Raw genomic sequence first — 25072 nt, 5'->3', positions numbered from 1 at the left:
CCACTGGCCCACGTGCCCAAAACTCCAAGAACAGCTCAAAGTTTCCCAATTTTCAGTTCAGAATCGAGCCCCTGGCTCATCCCTCAAACAGATTTATTTTCCTATCACCCTTCTCTGTATTTCCTCCTCCCTGCACTATATTCCAAAGGTGAAGGCCATCCTCTGTTTTCCCAAAACTAATTTTTCCTCCTCCCTTACTTCTCCTTTCAATTTTTTATATAGGTAAGGTTTCTTCCCTCCCAAGAAACCCCACCTTCCTTTCCTCCAATTAATCTTAAGATTTAGCTTTATCCATTAAGATATTTTTACTTGAGTTGGTCATTATACATTAAATGAGATTTTTAACTTTATCATCTCAACTGACTTCAAGAAGAGTATTTTCTTTTAAGTACCTTATCATGAATTGTCCAAAGATTTATGAAGTAAAATAAATCTTGTCCATTGTAATAATAATTATTTATTATTTAAATAAAATTTATTAATGAAAATAAATTAATATATATTATTGTACTACTTAATAAATAAGGTATTAATTAATACTTTTAAAAACTAATGCATTTTCTTACATAGACATTTATATAATTAAATTAGTATGTATACTAGTGCAATGCCTGCGATGCATATGTATGTAGCTATCATACACACATATCGTAAGCATGCTAATAATCAGTAACTCAACTTGGGTCACTACATACACCTCCTTCAAAAAAACTTCATCTCGAAGTTGAGTTTATATAGTATATTAGTAATTATTTTAACGATTAATATAATTTGTGTAAGGATTATGTCCTTGTCCCAACTAGGTTCCCAAGCTAATCTAAAATCATTCTATCCTTCCTAATCTCTTCCACTCCCATCCTATCCATCCTCTACTGGAGTATGCCATGGTGTCAGTTATATTGACCTAACCATTCATAACTCTAAGGATGGCAGTGTCGACTATATCAACCTGATTTCCTCGTAGGCATCCGACAGTCATCATCACACGTCTAGGGGAGCGTGACTGCCACAGTGCTCCCATGACTACAGGTTTTGGAGGATAAACGGTGGGCAACACCTCCACCCCTCCTAGTAGAATTAGGTTCAATACCCTATCATGGAATCTCATTGAGCCTCAATTGTTCTTGGAGTTTTGTCATCACGTAGTCAGTTTGGTAATGATACTATCTGCAATGTAAACACTTGCCCACAAATTATAACATATGCATCAATATATTCAAAATCAATTGTATTCAGATAATGATTTTCTATGCATTCTTAATATTAGAATAATCCTATTTAGTATTTAATGCTCATTCTTTTAGCTGTTGCTATTTTTTATTCTTTTAGCAGTTTCTTAGATGAAACTGATTGTTTCCATTGTCTAAATAGAAACTTGATGTTTCTATTACTGTAAATATCTCTGTATTATTATTGAGCTTCAGCTTGCTCATTAATTAATTAATTCATTGAAATCTATATGCGTGTTTCGCACTGTTTTATGGTATCAGAGCTAGGGAATTTTTTTTCGAAATAATTTTTTCAATTTATGAAAAAATTCAGTGTCTCATTTCGAAATTGCTAATTCAGTGGAGCATTTTTAACGTGAGTGGTCATTCCGTGGAAGCTGGTGCCTGCAATCGATTGATCGTGTTTACATTAAGCGATTCAGTGTGTGCGGTCAAATTTTTTTATAGGACTTCTTGCTACGTGCATTCACCAAGCTTCATTTGATATTCTAACGTCTTTGGAGCGGAGCGGATCCCAGCTGTTGTCGTATACCTCTTCGTGGAACTGCGTGTGAACTGTGCGTGGTTTTAACAGTTGTGGCTCTGTTAAATCTCGTGGTCAACAGCAAAACTAGACCGCTTCCACTCCTACTCTGGCTCCCCTGTCGCGGCACAGGTCGACAACCACGTCTCGCGGCTCAAAGGTTCCAGGATCGATTCTCGTGGTCAACAAGCAAAGCGAACAGCGCTATCACCCTTGGACGAACGGCATACCATTTTTTCCTTTCAACCTGTGAAGCCAGCCAGTTATAATTTGTGCAAACGTATATGGGTATAGAACGCAGAGGATTATTTGTCCATATTTTTTCGTGATCTCATCTTCAAAATTTCTGTTTGGATAGTCGCAGTCGGCTCTGTTCAATTTTCAGTCATTCTTGACGGACGGCATACCTCTGCCATTTTTTCCCGCAGCATCCGTTGACACGAAATCACTGTGTGCAGCGTGGGTCTGTTCGAGAACGTGTATACGTGCTGTTTGTTCTTCCGCTAAGACGGTCACGCCATTATCAGATTCGACCCCGCATATTTGCTGTGTGTGAAATTTCAAAACGGTGGCTCACGTGGGTTCAGCATTCGATTGCTCTGACAAAGACGTGGGTTCACACTTCTGTCCACGTATTGGTCAATCTCTGTCCACGTATTGGTCATTTTGCTGTTTCTTGGCTGAGTGGATTAAGTTATCTGCTGCAAAATCAGACGTTGGAGTTTCGACTTAACTGGAAAGATAGTCACACAGAAATTTTTGCTGTTCCAAAATATAGCGCTCATTTTTTTAAATTATTTCTGTGGAGACTTTTGCCGGGTAAGCGCTATATATATTTTCTTGAACCTGCTTCGCAGAACAAATTCTGTTTTGTTTATCTTTATTGCACCAGGATCAACGGGCATCTACATTGAAATTTGTGCCAGACTTCTTTATTGTCTTTGGGAAACGTACAAATGGCCTCGCTCACCAATCTGATGTTAGAAGGAAATCAACGCTTTAATGGCAGCAATTATAACATCTGGAAACAAAGAATGTTGACCATTTTTGAATACAGGCGTCTTGATCAGCGCGTTTTGGGCAAAGAGCTTCGTCACGGTACAGCTGGTACCGATCAAGATAAGTTTGATGATCGAAATCGAGAGGCTATTATGCTTCTCAAGCTCTCTGTGGCTGATGATCAGTTACCGCAGATTCCTTCTGGCAAGACAGCTGCCGAGATCTGGCAATAGTTGAAAGAACTGCACGAGACATTTGATAAGAGCAGAGCTTTCTTTCTCAAAAATCAGTTGTTCTCCATCATGATGGACGAACATATGTCTTTACAGGAACATCTCAACAAGATTAAAGACATTCGAGACCAGCTCGAAGCCATTGGCCGCACCATGGAGGAAGAAGATATGGTAGTCATCACTCTGAAAAGTCTACCAAAATCTTATGAGCACTTCATAGAAACACTCAACATTACCGCCACTAATGTTGATCTGAAGTTTCCAGAGTTATGCACCAAACTCATGCAGCAGGATCGTTGGAAACAACAATTTGGTAGTGGTGCAGCATCAGCCTCCTCAGAAAATGCTTTTGCTGCCAAATATCAGTCCTCTCAGTCCTTTCAGCAAAAAGGTTCTTCTCAGCCTTTTGATCCTACTAGGAAGAAAAATGTGCAGTGTAATTACTGTCACAAGTTCGGCCACATGAAGAAAGATTGTCGACAGAGGATTGCTTCTGAACAGAAGAAACAGGGAGGGCTGCATCAGACAGCAAATGTTGTAGAACATTCCGAGATTCTGCCTTTTACGCCTTTATGGCTAAAAGGTCTTCAGATCATGTTCCGTCTTCTGCCTGGTACATTGACTCTGGTGCATCACGCCATTTTTCTCACAGGCGTGACTGGTTTATTGACTTCTCACTTTTCAGTGATTCCGTGGTATTTGGCGGAGGTGAAAAGTACACAGTAGTTGGCAGAGGTACAGTTCAAATCCAGTCTGGTGGGCGCACACTCATCTTTCTGAATGTATACTATGTTCCTGGTATGGAAATTAATCTGTTGTCTGTCAGCCAGATTATGAGGAATTCTCCTCAGCTTGATGTAGTGTTCAGTGCGCACAAGTGCTCCATTATTGATAGGGAGACTAGTCTTACAGTTGCTGTTGGCCTAGAGGACCATGGTCTATACAGGCTACTTGACACCGGTGACTCTCCAGAAGTGGCTCTAGCAGCGCGTGTCTCTCCCATCAGCACTCTATGGCATCAGCGATATGGGCATCTAAATATGCAGTATCTCTCTCAGCTCTCTCGGGAGGGACTTGTGTCAGGATTACCTGATATTCAGACTCAACAGTTGGGGGTATGCGGCGCCTGTCAAGCGGGAAAGCAACATTGGTCTTCATTCAAGGATGGAGAATCGTGGCGCGCATCTAAGGTACTCCAGTTACTTCATGCTGATATTTGTGGTCCTATGAATACAGCTTCTATCACTGCTTGCAAATATTTTTTACTTATTGTAGATGATTTCAGTAGAAAGATGTGGGTGTATTTTCTAAAATATAAATCTGATGCACTTAGTACCTTTCAGAAGTTTAAAACCTTAGTTGAAAAAGAGTCTGGCTGTAACATCATGACTCTTAGGACCGACAACGGGGGGGAATTTTGTTCTTCAGCTTTTTCCAACTTCTGTGATATTCATGGCATCAAATGTCAGTTAACCACACCCTACACTCCTCAGCAGAACAGTGTTGTCGAGCGTCGCAACCGCACGGTTGTTGAAATGGCTCGTTCCATGTTACAACACAGGAGTGTTCCGAACAAATTCTGGGTTGAAGCAGTATTTACTGCTGTTTATCTTCTTAACCGATCACCCACTCACGCTGTTAAAGGGAAGACTCCCGAAGAGGTTTGGTCTGGCCGTAAGCCTAAGATCAGTCACCTCAAAGTATTTGGCTCAGTTGCATATGTTTGGATTCCAGCTGCTAAGCACTCTAAGTTGGATTCCAAAAGCCAGAAACTCATGATGACAGGGTACAGTGATCATCACAAGGCCTATATGATGATAGATATAGCCACTGGTCGTCTTAGCTTCAGTCGGGATGTAGTATTTGATGAAGACAGAGGATTCTTTCAGTCTTCTTCTTCTGAGCAGTGTTCTAAGGATCAGCCTCACAGTGTTCTTCTTCCGGTCGGTCCACCTGATGGGAGGGATGATGTAGCATCAGTGTTTGATAATACTCTATCTGAGCTTCCTCCAGAAAATAACCCTCCTCTTGCTGCCCCTATTGTTCTTGAGCCTTCTCCACCTCCTCCTGATATTGGTTCCTCTACTCTTCGGCCTAAATGGTGGGCTAAAACCATTGGTGATCTCCGGGATGATGAGCTCCTTGAAGGTAGAACTTCTAGACATAAGAACAAACAACAGTCTACAGTCAATTTTGCTCTTATGGCTAACCTACACAGTATTTTTGAGCCTCAAACCTATTCAGAGGCTAAGGGTACATCTGAGTGGGAACAGGCTATGGAAGCCGAATTCCAGAGTCTTCAGAAGAATCACACATGGACCCTTTCTGATCTTCCTGCAGGGAAAAAGCCCATAGGCTGCAAATGGGTGTATAAAGTGAAATACAAAGCTGACAGAACCATAGACAAGTATAAAGCTCGTCTTGTGGCTCGAGGGTTCTCACAGAAGGAAGGCATCGACTATGAAGAGACTTTTGCTCCTACAGCCAAGATGAGTACCATATGGCTTGTCCTTGCCCTAGCAGCTCAGTTCAATTGGAAAGTTCATCAGATGGATGTAAAGAGTGCTTTCCTTGTAAAAATTTCTGTTTTCCCACCCCGGTTTTCAGTTTCTCCTTATTTCTCCCATATAGTTAAATGCCCTTTCCCATAAACATACATTTAACAAGCTGAAAAAAATAAATTTGCTGAAAACACAAATTCTGGAAATTTTTCAGAATGCTGGAAATTGCAGAATTAAAAATCAGCAATCAAAAACAGCCATTAAAACACATTAAAACACTGATATTTTTGGTCAACTTGACCCTGGAAAAACCCCCTACAACTCTTGGGGAAAACCAGTTTGAGAGCTCTTCTTTATTTCTGAAAATTGCCTTTTTATAGTGAGAATTATTCAGCAAAAAATCAGTAAGCAAATTTACAACTTATCTCCTTTCTCGTGCCTCACAGCAATCTGGAAATTACAGCAAACAGGACAGCAATAAATGCTGTACGGCCTCCGTTTTGTGTGCAGAAAAATCAGCAAACTGCTCCTCGATTTTTGTGCAAAAATCTGCCTTTCACTATGTGCTGAATCAGCTGTACAAATCTGCTCAACTGCTGCCTTGGAATGTGTGCCAAGCTGCTGTCTCCTTCTCCTCCCTGCTCAGAAATCTCTCTTGCTCTCTTGCTCTCCTTCTCCCAATCTGCTCATGAAAGAATGAATGACCTTTTCCTCCTTTTCCTCCTTTAATATAACTCCAAGTGACTTTTGGGTGATCTCTAAATCCAATGGCTGAAATAGATTTAGATCAATGGCTGAGATTAAATGCTCATTTAAATCTCACTTTCTATTTTTTAATTCACCCCACTTTAATAAAGACCCACTTAGTCATTTATTTCCAAAGTCACTTTTCCTTTCTAATTTTTCATTTACTTTATAAAAGTTACTTTAAAATTAGACTTAGTAACTTTATCACTTAAAGTCACTTTTAAATTAAATTTAACTTTATAAAATTATAAAGTCACTTTAGGAGAAAAATTAAATTCTTTTGGACACTTTTCCCTAGGCCAAAGATCAAAGCCTAAGGGAACCACCTGTCCTCCGGTACCAAATTTCAACACTCCCTCTTACCGAGGAAGGTGTTCCTCACCACACCCATCTTGTCTCTGAAGTAGACATGCTTGCCCCGTGGTAAGGCTTTGGTAAGAATATCTGCAACCTGCTCATCAGTGGAAATATACTCAAGTTTCACAACTCCCTTCTGAACATAGTCTCTGATGAAATGATATCTGATCCCGATATGCTTTGACCTGTCATGAAATACTGGATTCTCCGTGAGTTTAATGCAACTCTGATTATCACAGTAAATCACTGAAGGTCTCAACGGCTGACCAAATAAACCAAACAACATCTTGCGAAGCCAGATAGCCTCACAACTAGCTAGACTGGCTGCCATATACTCTGCTTCCGCTGAACTCAGTGCTACTAACTGCTGCTTCCGGCTGAACCATGACACTACTGCTGAACCCAACCCAAAACAACACCCTGAAGTGCTCTTCCTATCAGAAGCACAACCTGCCCAATCAGAATCAGTGTATCCTGCCAATCTCACTCCATCTCCCTGCCTGTAGTCCAGACCATAATCCACTGTCCCCTGCAAGTACCGCAAAATGTGTTTTGCAGCCACCCAGTGAACCTTCCTAGGCTCACACATAAACTGACTCATCGTGTTGACTGCAAAACAGATATCTAGTCTAGTGTTGACCAAATACATCAAGGAACCAATCAGCTGCCTGTACAATATGGGATCCACCAACTCGGAATCTGAAGCATGAAGCTTCTTCCAGTTGGTGATCATCGGTGTCGACATGGGTCTACAATCCTCCATGTGGAATCTGCTAAGGATGTCCACAATATACTTCCCCTGCCCCAGGAAGAAATGCCCCTCCTCCTGCCACACCTCCAAACCCAAAAAGTAATGCATCAAGCCGATGTCCTTCATCTCAAACTCCGCCGCAAGATCTCTCTTGCAGTGCTCTATGAGTCTCTCTGCACCTGTAATGATCAAGTCATCCACATACAGCACCAGAATGAGAGGCTCCTCACCAATCACAATAAAGTAAAGGTTCGGATCTGCCTCACTCTTTGTGAAACCCATCCCCTGCAAGTATGTATCTATCCTGGAGTACCAAGCTCTGGGAGCTTGCTTCAGGCCATAAAGGGCCTTCTTCAGTCTGCACACATGGGACTCCTTCCCATGCACCTCAAAGCCCTGTGGTTGCTCAATGTACACCTCCTCCTGTATGAAGCCATTGAGAAATGCGGTCTTCACATCCATCTGGTGGATCTTTCAACCCATCTCTGCTGCTATCGATATAATGGAGCGGATCGAAGTATATCGAGCCACGGGAGCGAAGGTCTCCTCATAATCAACTCCCTCTACCTGGGAGAACCCTCTAGCCACAAACCTCGCTTTGAATTTCTCAATGCTGCCATCTGCAGCATGCTTTACCTTGTAAAGCCATCTGGAAGTAACCACGGATTTGCCCTCAGGCCTCGGCACCACCTCCCAAACATCATTCTTCATGATAGAAGAATACTCCTCCTGCATGGCCTCTCTCGAGACCCGCTGGCTAGCTGCCTCCTCATAGCTAGAAGGCTCAGAGTCAAGGATGCTGGTAACCATCGCCATATAACTACAAAACCTCTCAGGTGGTCTACTCTCTCTGACCGACCTCTTCGGCTCAGCAACAGATGTGGCATCTCTCATGGTGTCCTGAAGCCACTTGGGCTTCCTCTTCCCTGAGCGCACTTCTCCCACTGGAGAATGAAACTCCTCCTCCTCATCATCATCAGTAGCCTGAACTCCTGACTGTCTGTCTGCTGTCCTCCTGCCTGCACCTGAACCTGTAGAAGCTGAGGTACCGTGTGAACTGTCCATCAGTGGACTCCCTAGTGAACTGCTCTGTGAACTGCTCTGCATGCTGCCCGGAGCACCACCCCTCTGGCTTGACGAGCCACTGCTCACTGATGGACCTGACATCTTCATGGATGTACCTCCGGATCCTCCTGATCCCTGCCCACTGGATCCCTGCGACTGACTCAACTGCTGCTGAGGGTCTGGCTGATCCAGATACTCTAACTTCCGTGACCTCCTAAAGGCCCTGTCCTCCTCGAACTTCACATCCCGTCTGACAACAACTCTCCTCTGTGCAGGAATGTAAATCCGAAAGGCCTTTGAGGTCTCACTGTAGCCCACAAAGATACCCTTCTCTGCGGTGGGCTCTAGTTTGGTCCTCTTCTCCTTGGGTATATAGGAGTATGTAATGCATCCAAAGATATGAAGATGACCAATATCAGGCTTCTTCCCAGAGAAAGCCTCCTCCGGAGTCATGTGCCCCAAGGCACGATGCGGACTCCTGTTCTGCAAGTAAACAGCTGCGTTGCAGGCCTCCGCCCACAAGAACAATGGCAACCCCTGATCATGTAACATGGCTTTGGCAACCCCTATGATGGATCTGTTCTTCCTCTCTGCAACCCCGTTCTGCTGGGGGTTGTAAGGAACAGTGAACTCCCTCCTAATGCCTGCCTCCGCACAATAGTCAACAAACTCTCCAAGGGTGTACTCTCCTCCATTGTCCGACCTCAAGGACTTGATCTTTCGACCTGTCTGAGTCTCCACAAGAGCTCTGAACTCCTGAAACCGCTTGAAGACCTCACTCTTGGTCTTCAAAAAATAAATCCAGGTCCTCCTGGAGTGATCATCAATGAATAAAACATAGTACTCATATCCACTCAAGGAAACATGAGACATTCGACCGCTCACATCAGAATGAATCAAATCAAGTATCCCCGTCGCTCTGCTGTCACTGCTGGGAAAAGGGGATTTGGAAAACTTGCCCATCGCACAACCTCTGCAAGTATCAAAGTGATCAGTACTGAAATTTGGCACACCTGTAGTGATCTCCCGCAATGTCCTCAAGGCTCCATGATACATATGTCCCATCCTGCGGTGCCAAATCTCACACAGCTCAGAACTGCTAGCTCTGCTGTCGGTACTACTGCTCAATGCCAAAAGGGGCTGAAATGCAAACTTGTACACCTTTGCATGGCGTACACCTATCACTCTAGCTGAATCAGCTGGAGTGCCCCTGGGATACATCAACACCTGTCCTCCCCTGAACAGTACCTCATATCCTCTGTCCTCTAAAGCTGAGACGGATATGAGGTTCTTCCTCATCCCTGGCACATAAAGAACCTCTGACACCTTCAAGGGAGGTTTGGACTCCCTCTGAAATGTCACTGTCCCCACCCCGACTGCTCTAACAACTCTGTCATCACCCAGTACTACCTCAATATTAGTGCCACTCTCTGAAAGCTCTGAGAAGTACTCACGGACTCCTGTCATGTGACGTGAAGCCCCACTGTCCACATACCAGATACCTGTAGATGCTCCGCTAATCGAGGGAAAAGCATGCTCCCTTTGAACCTGTGTGGCAGGCTAAGTCACCAGGTTCGAGTTCGAGTTCGAGTTCGAGGACCATGAAATTCGAATAAAGTTCGGCAACTCAAATTTTGTCGATAAAATTCGACATATAGAAATTCGAAAAAAAAAATGTATATTAAAGATAGATATGTCAATCAAGGCATGAAAAACAAGCACAGATTCTAGAAAATATCCCAAAAAAATTAAAACATGATTATAAGAAATCCTGTAGGCTGTAACTTTGTAAGCAACCATTCATAACTATTTTTTAAAGATAGATTGGCATAAAAAAAATATACAAAAACAGCAATATATATTCTTTTGGACAGCAATATATATTCTAAGATATTTAATTAATGAACAGCAATATATATTCTTTTGGACAGCAATATATATTCTAAGATATTTAATTAATGAACAGCAATATATATTCTTTTGGCAGTTCAATGAAAAACTCTGCATTATAATTTATAAGATAAAAAGACAGTTTAAACTTTAAACTTTAAAGTAGCAGCTAGCTTGACAGTTTTAGGCTCTAGCAAATTGTTCATGCAAAAACTAAACTAGAAATCTAAAACAGGAACACAAGTTTTATTCTTGACGTTCCTGTTGCCCACTTGCTATATCAAAAAGTTCTATGTCATCAAGAGCAGTATGAGATGTGAATCCGCTAGATGCTTCAGCACCAGATTCATCAGCGAATTCCCTGTCAGTGTTTATGTCACTATCAATGTACAAATCAGCATCATCCATTGTTGCATTTGGAACAGGATCGATCCACGGAGTAGAAGAATTGGATGACTCTTTAGCCACATTCTTCAATGCCAACTGCAAATTACTACGAACATAAACAAGATCTTCTAATTTTTGAGATGACAGTCTATTTCTTTTTTTGGAATGAATGTGGTCAAAGGAACTCCAATTCCTTTCACATGCTGATGCACTTGTTCCTTGGCTTAAGATACGAATTGCAAAATTTTGCAATTCTGGTGCCCCTGAACCATAAAATTCCCACCATAGTGCTGGATCACTTCTGCTCCTATCATACTTTGCTGATACTGTTCCAAATAATCCTTCTTCTAACCTGTATCAAGTTGAGAGTCTCAATCAGTTCATATACAACAAGATTCATATAATTGCAAGACATTAACAACAAGATTCATATAATTGCATGCAAAGGAATATAATTGCAAGACATTAACCTGTATGCTCTCAACTGACTTCTGATCAAACCTGCAATCTCTGGATCTGGATTTAGCTTCTCAATAGATTGGATAAGTCCATTCATGATTTCTTCGTCCCTATGTCTTGGTAACCCAAACAATCTAGGGTCCAAATAGCATGTTGCTGCGTGTAATGGACTATGCATCATCTTCCATCTATGATCAATTAAATCCCATATCTCCTTGTAATCAGCTTCCACATTATCAAAAGCAGTTGCAATGGCCTCTTTGCAACGATCAAGGCTTTCATAAACAAAACCCATACAAGGTTTGTCACCATCAACCATGCGGAGCACATTAACAATTGGGCCACAAATTTTTAAAACCTTGTTTGCATTTTCCCAAAAGCCATTATTGAGCACTATTTGTTCAACATTTTTCCCCTTAGTTTCTTTTGAGAGAGTAGATCTCTCCCACTCAGTGCTGCAAAAAACAGCTCTTAGGCTCGCTTTTTCCTCAACAACTCTTTTCAGAGTAATATAAAAAGTGGCAAACCTTGTATCACAAGGCCTCAACAACTCTTTTGATGCATTCTTCCTGTATATGCTCAAAGTGAGACGATGGTTGATGATGAAGTTTGAAATTGATTTGGCTCTTCGGATCGTTTCATTGACCCAAGGAAATTTGGCTAAGTCATGCAACATTAAATCCAAGCAATGAGCTGCACAAGGGGTCCAATAAATCTGCCCATATTTTTCCATAATCAGCTTCCCTGCACCAACACAATTTGATGCATTATCTGTAACAACATGGACAACATTTTCCACCCCAACTTCTTGAATCGCTTCATCCAAAATTCCAAAAATGAATTCAGATGTCTTCACTTGATCCATTGCATTCACTACCTTCAAGAAAACTACCCCTTGAGGACAATAAACAAGCACATTGATCAATGAGCGATGACACAAATCTGACCAACCATCACTCAAAATTGTGCATCCTGTAAGCTTCCAGGACTCTTTAATATCAGCCAACTTTCCTGTCACTCTGTCTTTCGCTCTCTTTAGCAAAGTTGTCCTTAAAGCTTCAGATCCAGGAGGAACATAGCCCTTCCCAAAATCAATGGCCTTTTTAATTACATTTTTAAAATATGGACTCCTCGCCACATTAAAGGGAATTGCACATGCATAAAAATACTCAGCAACAGCGTCATCAACTTCCTGTTTCTCAACAGGTTTCCAGAATTGATTTAATGTTTTCGGCCCACCTGTTTTTGCTTGAGGAGCTATAGAACTAGATCCACCAATGTTTGAAACTGAATTAATGGTGTTGGAGGAAGACATGGCAATCTCCCTCTCAATTCGCTGCCTCTTATTCACCCTTTTCTGCCTTTGCATCTGTGAACTGGAATGGTCTTTCTCCACTTTGGCTTTTTGTTCATCAGTGATCTTAGTGCAGGCTTCAACACCACCTCCACTTCCATTGTTAATACCGAGAAGGTGATCCATTGCTCTAGTCAAAGTGCCCTTGAAATTATGTCCACACAGCTGACATGAAAGATTAAAACCATCTTTTTGGATAAAATTCCAAGCTACAGCGGTTGATTTTGGGGGTGCCATTGGAATTTAGAAGTCTGAAATGTCTGACACTTCAATGTCTGAAATGCCTGCAATTTTTTTTGAAATTACATTTTCGTTATGTAAACTTGTAAAGCAAATGTTCATGATCATCCAACGAACAGTAAGCAAGCCAGAATTTTTCAAAGAATAACAGTCTTCTCTCATTGAAAATTGTCATCTGGAAAATTATTTAAGGATAAACTGTTATAAACTGTTATAAATTATTTAAGGATAAATTTTCCAGATGAAAGATCTGATAAAGAGCTGATAACAGTTTTCAAAGAATAACAGTCTTTATTATTTAAGGATTGCCTGCAGCCTAACTTATTGACAACAAATTTGAGGGTAGTAAGGAGGTTTTGGGTAGTTCTGATTCTTCTGAATAAAGAAAATTGTCTTCAGACTTCAACACAGTCAAACCAGGCTTCAACACAGTGAGAACATAATTAGAGCCTAGATGATGGTAACAGTATTGTTTGGGCTGCATACTGATGATGTCTAACAGTTTGACTATACATTGATCCTTGAAAGGCAACAGTGACCTAAAATAGTAACCCTGAACCATATGTATGGCATGGCAGTTAGATATGCAATGATATTACAACAGCAACCTTCTTGTGAGTCTGTGACTAATCTTATGATGAACCTGTGACATTTGAGCAGAAACAATGAAGTACTGGCAGTAGTACAGAGGAAATATGACAATGTCATAGACTGTCTTTTGTTGATACAGCTAGGGCATCCATTTGGTTTGGTAATTACAGAAGTGGAGATGTTACAGGCTACAGCCTACAGGAGTGGCAGCATGAGCAATACTAATATGTTTGGCAGCAGCAGTGAACCTGTTGATGAATTATACAACTATGTCCACATAATAAAGTGACCTCTTTGGCTGGAACTTTCATGGTGGTAATGTTATCTTGGAGATGTGAACATATGATGATCATTGATATGATTTGGTTTACAGTGGCTTATCCAGCAAAAGCACTTGGTTATAGGCTGAAGCATAATATAATATTGGAGCAGTTGATTGACAAACCCTCTCATCGAAATCTGAACTATAAGATAACTTGAGAACTGATGCTACAGTCAGAATTATAAATCACTTCTATGACCAGCTCGACAGTTTGATTGATTGCTAGGGGTTGCTAGGGGTTCAAGAAGGTGCTCGAGAGTTGAAAATCCCTGACCATAACAAATAAAGAAATTGCATAACAAACTATCTATCGGACAGTGGAAATGCTGCTTTACACAGCTTGATAAACTATATAAACTAGAATAAAAGACGATGAGGTTATTTAAATTAACTATTGTACACTTACGCCTTTGTCCTTTGCAATGTCGAGGCGCTTTAGACCTGCGTTTAGATGGGTTTGGGCTTGCGTAGATGCACTGGCACACGCGGCAGTTTTCTGAGTTCTCGCAAGTCGCCTCTCAGTCTCGGCCTGGTAAACACGTTACACTGCACACAACTTACAAGCCTGTATACTATAGTATGGCGTCTGCAGACTGCAATGACCAGCGGCGGGCCGGCGGCAATGAAAGTTGAAAACGAAACAATGAAACCCGAGTCAATGAAACCTAAAACTAAAACCCGCGGGCGAAAAAAAAACGAATTTAATCATCAGCAGGCGAATTTCAACGTATTCAAACGAATTTAATGGCGAATTTATTCGTCTCAAATTCGAATTCGACATGAAATTCGAGTTCGCCGAATTTAATGGCGAACTCGAACGAATAAATTCGTTTGGCCTTCAAATTCGCCGAATTTCGAATTTTATGGATAAAAAACAGCGAATCCGGTGACTTAGGTGGCAGGTGATCCTGCACTAGAGGACTCACATGTAGTGAACGCAAACTCCCGGTCAAAACGACCTGCAAAGTCCTCAATCTCAGCTGAAGCTGCCACATCCTGGTTCTTCCCCTTCTTCTTCTTCTTCTCTGGACACACAATTGCATAGTGTCCCATCTTCTGACAATTCCAACACTTCACCTTGGAATAGTCCTTCTGTGTGTTCCCCTGTTTACCTTTACCTTTGCCTTTGCCACCACCACTGCTTGTGGAAGCCTGCTTCTTCCCTTTGCCTTTCTTGCCTCCTGCCACCAGTGCTACGTCCTCATCCTGCTCAACTGGCTTGGCTGCCCCAAGCTGTCCTTTCCTGATCTCTGTCTGAATGCAATCATCCCAAAACCTCTCCCATGTGGGAAGGGTCTCACGTGCACAAACCCCATCAGCAAAGTTCAACCATGAACGGGGGAGGCCATTCACTGCAATACGCACCAACTCAGTGGATGGAATGGTCTCTCCAATCGCTGCCAACTCATCTCTCACATTGGTAATCTTTGTGAGATATCCAGCTGCACTATCATTACCCATCTTAATGTTCTTCAGCTTCTCCTTCAGGACCATCTTCCGGTTCTCATTGGTACTTTGGTAGAGATTGGACAATGCTGTCCACATCTCATGGACATTGCATTTTCCTCTCACATGAGGAATGCAATGGTCTTTGATTCCGTCTAGAATCAGCCTCTTACCCTTATTGTTCTTCTTTTTATACTCAGCCAACTGAGTAACATCAGTGGGCACAACAACAGGGTTCTGTGTGGTATGCACCATGATATCCCAGACTTCTGCCTCCTCAAAGATACTCTGCATTCTCTCCTTCCAAACGCTGTAATTTATATGCCCATCCAGCCTATCCTCCACCCTCAATCCCAATGACATCCTGCTGTCCTAAAACTGAAAAATAGCACTGCTGTAGTAAAGATAAAACTGCTGTTTATGAAAAAATCAGCTTGCTGGAATTTTCTGAGTGAAAAATCAGCAACTGTAATTTTTTCCTTTTGCTGTCCCAAACTACCCTTCAGCACTCAAGCTCCGATACCATGTAAAAATTTCTGTTTTCCCACTCCGGTTTTCAGTTTTTCCTTATTTCTCCCATATAGTTAAATGCCTTTTCCCATAACCATACATTTAACAAGCTGAAAAAAATAAATTTGCTGAAAATACAAATTCTGGAAATTTTTCAGAATGCTGGAAATTGCAGAATTAAAAATCAGCAATCAAAAACAGCCATTAAAACACATTAAAACACTGATATTTTTTGTCAACTTGACCCTGGAAAAACCCCCTACAACTCTTGGGGAAAACCAGTTTGAGAGCTCTTCTTTATTTCTGAAAATTGCCTTTTTACAGTGAGAATTATTCAGCAAAAAATCAGCAAGCAAATTTACAACTTATCTCCTTTCCCGTGCCTCACAGCAATCTGGAAATTACAGCAAACAGGACAGCAATAAATGTTGTACGGCCTCCGTTTTGTGTGCAGAAAAATCAGCAAACTGCTCCTCGATTTTTGTGCAAAAATCTGCCTTTCACTATGTGCTGAATCAGCTGTACAAATCTGCTCAATTGCTGCCTTGGAATGTGTGCCAAGCTGCTGTCTCCTTCTCCTCCCTACTCAGAAATCTCTCTTGCTCTCTTGCTCTCCTTCTCCCAATCTGCTCATGAAAGAATGAATGACCTTTTCCTCCTTTAATATAACTCCAAGTGACTTTTGGGTGATCCAAGTGACTTTTGGGTGATCTCTAAATTCAATGGCTGAAATAGATTTAGATCAATGGCTGAGATTAAATGCTCATTTAAATCTCACTTTCTATTTTTTAATTCACCCCACTTTAATAAAGACCCACTTAGTCATTTATTTCCAAAGTCACTTTTCCTTTCTAATTTTTCATTTACTTTATAAAAGTTACTTTAAAATTAGACTTAGTAACTTTATCACTTAAAGTCACTTTTAAATTAAATTTAATTTTATAAAATTATAAAGTCACTTTAGGAGAAAAATTAAATTCTTTTGGACACTTTTCCCTAGGCCAAAGATCAAAGCCTAAGGGAACCACCTGTCCTCCGGTACCAAATTTCAACATTCCTAAATGGTGATCTCTAAGAAGAAGTCTACATGATGCAGCCTCCAGGATTCAAGGTTGCTGGTCAAGAACAGAAAGTGTGTCGATTAGCTAAAGCACTCTATGGATTGAAACAAGCTCCTCGGGCTTGGTACATGAAAATTGATCAGTACCTGACAGATCAGGGTTTTCAGAGGAGCCCATCTGATGCAAACCTGTATATGAAGCATACTGGTGATGATATCTTGTTTGTGGTTGTCTATGTGGATGACCTTATCATTACTGGCAGCTCTGCACAATTGATCCATGGGATCAAACAAGATTTATGCAGAACCTTTGAGATTACAGATTTGGGACTTCTTCATTACTGTCTGGGGGTTGAAGTTTGGCAGACTGAAAATCATATCTTTCTCTCTTAGTCCAAGTATGCCAAAAATCTTGTGGACAGGTTCAGAATGCAGGATTGCAAACCGGCCACGACTCCTATGGAACCAGGGCTCAAACTCTCAGCGCAGTCATCCTCTCCCCTTGTGGATGAAACTTTATTCAGGCAATTAGTGGGTAGTCTCATCTATCTTACTGCCACCAGACCTGACATCAGTTTTGCAGTAAGCTACATTTCCCGCTTCATGTTAGCTCCTAAAGCTGATCATTGGATAGCAGCAAAACGTGTGCTACAATATGTGCGTGGCACTTCTGATTATGGACTCCTATACACTCGAAGTTCCGATCCTATACTCAGTGGTTACATAGATTCTGACTGGGCCGGTTCGGTTGATGACCGTAAATCTACAGCTGGGTATGTGTTTAGTCTAGGATCCGGTGCTGTTACTTGGACTAGTAAGAAGCAACAGGCAGTGGCTCTCTCCTCAACAAAAGCAGAGTATCGGGGAGCAGTTAAGGCATCCTGTGAGGCAGTTTGGCTTCGACGTATGCTTGTAGATATGCATGTTTCCCAGACAGGGCCTACTTCTTTGTTTTGTGATAATCAGGGAGTGCTCAAACTTGCCAAGAATCCAGTCTTTCATGAACGAACAAAGCATGTGGAAACTCATTGCCACTACATTCGCCAGCTTGTTGAAGACGGATCAGTTCAGTTGCAATATGTTCCCACAACAGAGCAGCCCGCAGACATCTTCACCAAGCCTCTTGGCCCTGATAAATTTGTAAAATTCAGAGGGTCTATTGGTGTTGTAAATAGATTGAGCATTAAGGGAGGGTATTAGAATAATCTTATTTAGTATTTAATGCTCATTCTTTTAGCTGTTGCTATTTTTTATTCTTTTAGCAGTTTCTTAGATGAAACTGATTGTTTCCATTGTCTAAATAGAAACTTGATGTTTCTATTACTGTAAATATCTCTGTATTATTATTGAGCTTCAGCTTGCTCATTAATTAATTCATTCATTGAAATCTATATGCGTGTTTCGCACTGTTTTACTACTGGAATATGCCATGGTGTCAGTTATATTGACCTAACCATTCATAACTCGAAGGATGGCAGCGTCGACTATATCAACCTGATTTCCTCGTAGGCATCCGGCAGTCATCATCACACGTCTAGGGGAGTGTGACTGCCACAGTCCTCCCATGACTACAGGTTTTGGAGGATAAACGGTGGGCAACACCTCCACCCCTCCTAGTAGAATTAGGTTCAACACCCTATCATGGAATCTCATTGAGCCTCAATTGTTCTTGGAGTTTTGTCATCACGTAGTCAGTTTGGTAATGATACTATCTGCAATGTAAACACTTGCCCACAAATTATAACGTATGCATCAATATATTCAAAATCAATTGTATTCAGATAATGATTTTCTATGCATTCTTAATAAACTCTCATCTATGATATTGATCTTTGAGTTCATATAACATACTTAGCTATGCCTAACCAATATATTTGTAAGTTCATTTTCACATCAAGTAGTCAAGTGTATTCATTATTTTATTTCCATTTCATCATTCATGTTGATATGTAAAAATTATAGATATCACATCCATAACATAAGTCATGATTTATATAGGTATCCATGTACCAACAATGTTAAGCATAATAATTTGAAATCATTCTTTCGTGTGTTGATTGTGCATGAAACTTATGGCTTTGGATTGCTAACTGACATTTGATATTTGATCTTACCATCACATATCGTTATGTCCCACACATTTATTGATTTGTATGTTTTTGCTCCAGTAACAACTAGCCGGGTTATTATCTTACTTGGTAACAAAATGCATCATATGGATAGTCATTAGCAAAGACAGATCTCAATTCATTCCTTTTAACAATAATGTTGTTTGTTGTGCTCTCTTTATATATATATATATATATATATATATATATATATATATTGTTTGAAATACCTAGATCAAAGCATGGTATGCAACAACATTTGGGGACATATCTTGTACTCAACATTTCCTCTAACAATAATACACCATACATTTCTCTATGTTTAAATGGTAGTACTCTTTCAATACCTCGGCCCTATAGGTTGTATTTATGCTCATGGAACCTGTGCTCAGGTTGTATTCATCAATTATAAGGACTGTTAAATTAGGTCTGAATGTTGTCCCAACAATCATTCCTTGAAAAGTTAGTGCAAAATGTCATGCCAAAGTGATAAGCATTACTCATAAATTTCCTTTCTCTGTCTTGAAGCCCATGTCTTGTATCGAGTTCCAATGCTTTTGTTTATAACAGAAAATATGTAGCTTTATGACCTTTTCTTACTTCTTATTTTTCCACAATATCACTTATGACTACTTATACTAGTTTTAATATTTGTTCTACAAATTCACTAGTCCATAGGTATTATTGTGGTATTTGGACCCTGCCATGACCTCTAAAGAGTCCAATTCGCTAGATCCCTCGTACCTTTCCATTGTACCTCTAGTGTCTATTTTTTTTTCTTCATTCGATTATTACTAATATAATATTCAACATGTATTTCCATGGTTGTTTTAGATTGATGCCTCACTTTGCTATAGAAGCACCTTTGCTTCCCTTGTCCGTATACTTCCATTTGCCTATCATTTTCATCAAGTCAATGCTCTCAGACCTTACCACAACAGAAGATAAAGCACATAACCTACTAATTAGAACCAATTGCATTGCTCTGCCGACATCATTTTATATTTCAAACAAATTATCCATTAGGTCCCAATCTTTATCCTTTATTCAAGATATGGGAATCTTTTGAAGAAGCTGAATTTAACTTTTTTACCTGTGAATTCAATTATTCTCTACATAATGTTAAATTCTACATATTCATGAATTAATTCGTCACTTAGTTTAATTGTAAGTGTTCTTTTAAGGAAACCTCTCTTTATGTCCTGAGATTCATGGTAAAAAGCTTCAACATATCGGTTCTGCAAATCCAAGTGTGTTTCTTCATCTGCCAAAGTGTTGCCTTTAAACACCGAGGAATCATTAATGTCTTCTCTAACTGTTTCTACAGAAGGGCTGAGAGATTCTCTAGCATCAGAATGTACATTCTGAAATTCTTTCCTCAAAATACTATTTTGTAAAATCTCAAGTCTATGAGTGTTAACAGGAGACAATACCCTACTCTCCCCAGAAATGTCAGGAGCACTATCTTCATCTCTCCAACTACCACGCATTGAATCAAAATCACTAGAATTATCCAACTCAGAGTACCACTCTTTCTTTAATTTATGTGCTGCCCATGTATATAACTATGTCTTGCACACCAGCTTAGCCATTTCCTGTTCATGAAATTTATGATTCCTTGAATGCTTTGATCAAAGAGTTTAGAGGTACAATATCATCCTTTGTTCTTTCCTTCCTCTCCATGAAATATAATATAATAAGAAACACCTCCCTTTATTTTATTTTAAATTCTACCTAGTTCTATTAACTTTCACATTAGAAGAGTCCAAATCAACCATTTTTGTCTTTTCCTGATTTCAGTGCTAGGCTCGTCTTGAACAACTTGTTTGATGTATCATTTCTATAGTACCTTAACCCTATTTTTCAAACCTTAAGTAACCTTTTCAATGCCCTAATGTTGTTGGAACACAATCTTAGATATGGTAGTACATTGCCTAAACTCTTGAGTAATGAGGAATCTCAATCAGCAAGTCCTTCCATCCAGTTGGTCCCTTGCTAATATCGCAAGTGAATGATACGTTTCAACATTTTTTTTTTAGATGTGGATAGTTTCCCAATAAAGCTTTTGATATCCATATGACTGATCACTTTGATGTGTTTTCCAACTGACCCTCAAGCCTTTTCTTATACTTTTTTTGTTGGTCTATTAATGGCCGAGATTAAATCTCTAATCAACGACTAAGATTAGATTTGGCTTGATCCATGACTTTTGGAACCTTCTAACTCAATTTTATATTAATACCCATTAATAATTTATTTTTCCTAAGTTTAGACTTAAGAACTCCATTAAAAATATTAATTATTTTAATATCTCCCAAACCGAGTACAATCTATCCAAACCAGTTGTGGGTCTTGGAGATTTCATGTGCTTTAGCCTCTCCACCAATTTTCATGGATAGAGCACATATGATGCTACCCCAAATAAACACAGTTTTACTCAAGTGATTCTATCATCCCTTTTCATATGACCTCGAGTGGCCATGAGCCTTTCCGCCTCCTGAACATGGTGTCAAGGAAGATCCCTTCATTGAATATACTTTATCTCCGCAACCTCCTCTCTCCAATGGGACCATCACTGTGGGAAACCTATTTGTTGCACTCCTTCTGTCCCTCACCCCTCGTTCCGCTCTCATCACAACCATGTGGTATCAACAAAGCATAATATTACGAGCAATGATTGTGATAGGGAGTTCTTGAGATTGATCTTTCATTCCATCACTGTGCACCTAGAGGGAAAGCCCCGCACTTCTAGATTGACCTATTCCCCTTCTCTTAGGTCTTCCTTTTACATCAAATGGACATCATGTTTTCCCACCTCCCACCTATTTCACCTTGCATGCGATTGTGTCCACATTCACTTTGGGTTTTGCTTCATGACTAATCATACTGATAGGCATATGTATAGTGACATGATTATATGTTGGTTGCATTGGATTTACGATTACACTTAGTATTCCTCTTACTATACGCCTGTTAGGATAGGATGCATTGAATACTGATTTTTGCATTAAAACTAACATCATATGATATTTCTCATGGTAGATTAGTTGCATTTAGATTAGAATCTACATTTTTTATTTTTTATGGTTTTTATGGCCTGACATTAAGCGTGGATGATCATAGACACCATAGAAGCACGCTGCCCCGTGGGTTTAGTCTTTGATATTTTCATGTAACAGGTCTACGGTGACCAAGAGATCGCTGGTGTTCTCATTACCTCCCGTTGGAGTAGTTTTTTCCCACTCTTCGAGAGATCATGTTCCAGTTGGAGCCAGATGTTACCCACCATTTTGTGGGTGATATCCCTACGAGAATTTGTTTTTCTCCTATATGGTCCTCAGCGGACAGCCAACAACCCCAATTAGCTCATTGTGCCATTTTTCCGCCACCCTGAGTCAGCCATGTGGTCCCTCACCTATCTATCATGATCGTATGTTTGAAGGTGGGCCTCCCAAGCCTAAAGGTATGTCTTGTCATTTGGTAATTGAGCATTTCATTTTGTTTATTATGGAGATTATGTTGAATTTTCTAAGTCTAATTAGTTGGAAACCCTCCATGCACATTATCTAATTTATTCCTACCTACTTGTTTCGTTACTTAACAAGTTATTTACAATGTAAATACTGAAAATAAACACCAGTGCATGCTCAACATATTACAGATCAACAACTGAATGGGTCTACGTCAGCCTTAGGAGGCCTTGCATTAGCCTTCTGGCCCTCTACGTCAGCAACGCTGGCCTCTCTAAGGCTCTGCGTAGCTCCCGGCTACCTTTGCGTGGCCCGATGTGAGCCCTAGTGGCTACTGCATCAGTGTCTCTGGCTACTTGCTGCTCTCCCGGCACTATCTCTGCCTCTCTGTCTCTCTGTACTGAATACCTCTCAGTTGCAACTCCCGATCACTAATTCTATCTCTCTTAGCAAACCTTGCTCTAGAGAATAGAATGACTAATCACTCTGGTATGCTCTCCAAGTGACCCTCGAGCCTCCTCTTATAATATTTTCGTTGACTTATCAATGGCCAAGATTAAGTCCCTAATCAATGGTTAAGATTAGATCTAGCTTGATCCATGTCTTTTGGACCATTCTAACAAAATTTCATATTAATCCACATTAACATTTTATTTTCCCTAAGTTTAGATTTAGGGACTCCATTAAAAATATTAATTATTTTAATATCTCCTGAACTGTTTAGAATCTGTCCAAACTCTTTCTGGGTATTGGAGATTTCATGTGCCCCAACCTCTCCACCAAATTTCATGGCTAGAGCACATCTAATGCTACCCCAAATCAACACTCCCTCTTAGCAAGGACTGTGCTCTAGCAATACTCCTCACTAAGTATTACTCTGATCATCCGACATTGGTCCCTGTGCTACTGCTAGGTCTGTTGCCCACCATCCTCTGCACTGTTGTATCCTGTACTGCTGCCCATGGTTCTGCCACTGCCACTGTGGCATCTGTACGACAGCTCCCTCTGCATCCGTGCCGCTGTTGGTCCTTTCTCCCAGCACTGCATCTGCACTGCACCTCCTCTCATCATGTTGCATCGTGTTGCCCACTGTTGCACTGCAACTCAGTTACAGAGAAGTAACTGATCTCCCAATCTGACCTCTCTGTTGGGCTAGAGATGCTCACTGATGCTGAAGCTCCCTCTGTCGCTGACAAGTGCTTCCTTTCTAACCTCTGCTCTGCTGCAACAACTCCCTGAATCTCACATTGTTGCACACCTCTCTGTGCCATCCTGCACTGGTGCAACACTCCTGCGCCTCTCGCACCGCTGCAGCCCGCTGGCTTCGCATTGTCTTGGGACTCCTGCACTGTAGCTCTCTGTTGCTCCATCCACATCCATCTCTACCCGACTCAGCCAGTTCTGCTACTCCTCTTCGGGGCTCCCATAGCAAGGTCTAATCCAAGAGGTTGGGTACCTCAAGGATCCTGCCCCTCATAGCCCGTAGTCACCCTCACTACAGTTCGATGTCTCCCCACTTTCACTCAAGTGGTGCTTGACTTTGATTCCCTTGCCGCTGCTACCCGTCTTCGACTGCTGTTTGATCTCTTCTTAGCGAAGAGCAGCCCACATCTCATCTTAAGGTGGAAGTGTCCCTCTGCACAATATACTCTGGACAAATACCCCCCAGTCTTCTAAGACTGCATTCAGGGCCATCCTCACCATCAATTCCCGATCCGGCGTGGCTTCTATAGCAATCAACTGATCTCGGATCTCATTCAGTCCTCCAAGGAAGGTGTCAATTGGTTCTCCCTTCTTCATCTAATACGACCTAAACTAATTCTCAAGTAACATTCTTCTCTGCACAAAAGTATGTTGGTACAATTTCTTGAGGGCCTCCCACATCTCATATGCTGTTTCCTTGTCGGCAATGTGTGGTACTACATTGTCCTTGACCCCGTCAAGGATGATGCTCTTGGCCCTCGCCATTGCCTCTTCGTACTTGTCGTTATCATTAGGGTCGACTGGGATAGCTATAACCTTCAAGGAGAAATTCTTGACACGATTTTTGTCAAGTATGGATAAGATTCTGGCCTTCCAGACTGCGAAGTTCGACGCTCCGTCCAGTCTATCCTGGTCTCTTACTCTATGTAGTGCCATGATGCTCTTCTACTTCCCTCTTGGAAGTTCTCTGTTCAACTCCTCCGAATCTCTACTTCCCATCTAGAAGTTCTCTTCTGGACTCCCTCTGAGTCTCGATTTCTCTCTTGGAAATCTTTCTGCCGCGAGATGCCCGTTACTCTAATCGTCTTGTGCAACCACACCACTGATCCGGGTTCCTCGGCTAGAAAGCCTCGATAGCAACTCCCTCCACTTGGCCTTGCTCTGTCAGGTATTGTTCTGACTACAGTACCTCACCAACTCCACACTGCAATATTCCCACAATCTAAACCCCCGCAACCTGAAGGTGAGAGCTTCTAGGCTCTGCGCAATCCCGACACCAGCAACTCGGCCTCCTCAGCCAACTGTGTCAGCCCTCCCAGCTTCTGCGTGGCTCTGCATGAGGATCCCTTTGCCTTCCTTAGCCTCTGCGCTGCCTCTTCCTGGCTCACCCTTGATGACACAGGTACTGTGTCACCCTTCCCTTGTTGCTGCTCTGCTAGAAATAGCTTCTGTCACCTCGGGACAACTGTTTTTTGCTGCTATTGCTCCATTCGGCTGATGTCGTCAGTCCTCCTGTGATCTGCAATCACGCTCTGATACCATGTTGAAGTTTCTAAGTCTACTTAGTTAGAAACCCTCCATGCACTTTATCTAATTTATTCCTACTTACTTGTTCCGTTCCTTAACA

The 25072-nt window shown here is 41.2% G+C and overlaps 2 protein-coding genes across 2 annotated transcripts in view; both read right to left on the bottom strand.

Moving 5' to 3' along the window:
- The window catches only part of LOC149233825 (B3 domain-containing transcription factor VRN1-like), a 248358-nt gene that overhangs the window by 12631 nt on the left and 210655 nt on the right, over nt 1–25072 (bottom strand). The window lies entirely within an intron of this gene.
- LOC149233826 (uncharacterized) lies at nt 10415–11767 on the bottom strand. Its single transcript, XM_089376821.1, has 2 exons — nt 11153–11767; nt 10415–11034 (listed from the first exon to the last, which is right to left on the bottom strand). Exons 1-2 carry the CDS (start codon nt 11458–11460, stop codon nt 10542–10544), a joined length of 801 nt encoding a protein of 266 aa, XP_089232947.1. The 5' UTR covers nt 11461–11767; the 3' UTR covers nt 10415–10541.

Source organism: Pinus tabuliformis, chromosome J (assembly GCF_031772625.1).
Source record: "Pinus tabuliformis cultivar Carrire ecotype Pingquan chromosome J, CPIR1, whole genome shotgun sequence".
NCBI classification, from domain to species: domain Eukaryota; kingdom Viridiplantae; phylum Streptophyta; class Pinopsida; order Pinales; family Pinaceae; genus Pinus; species Pinus tabuliformis.
The sequence above is the reverse complement of the archived record's forward strand: the minus strand, read 5'-3'. Positions and strand labels throughout refer to the sequence as shown.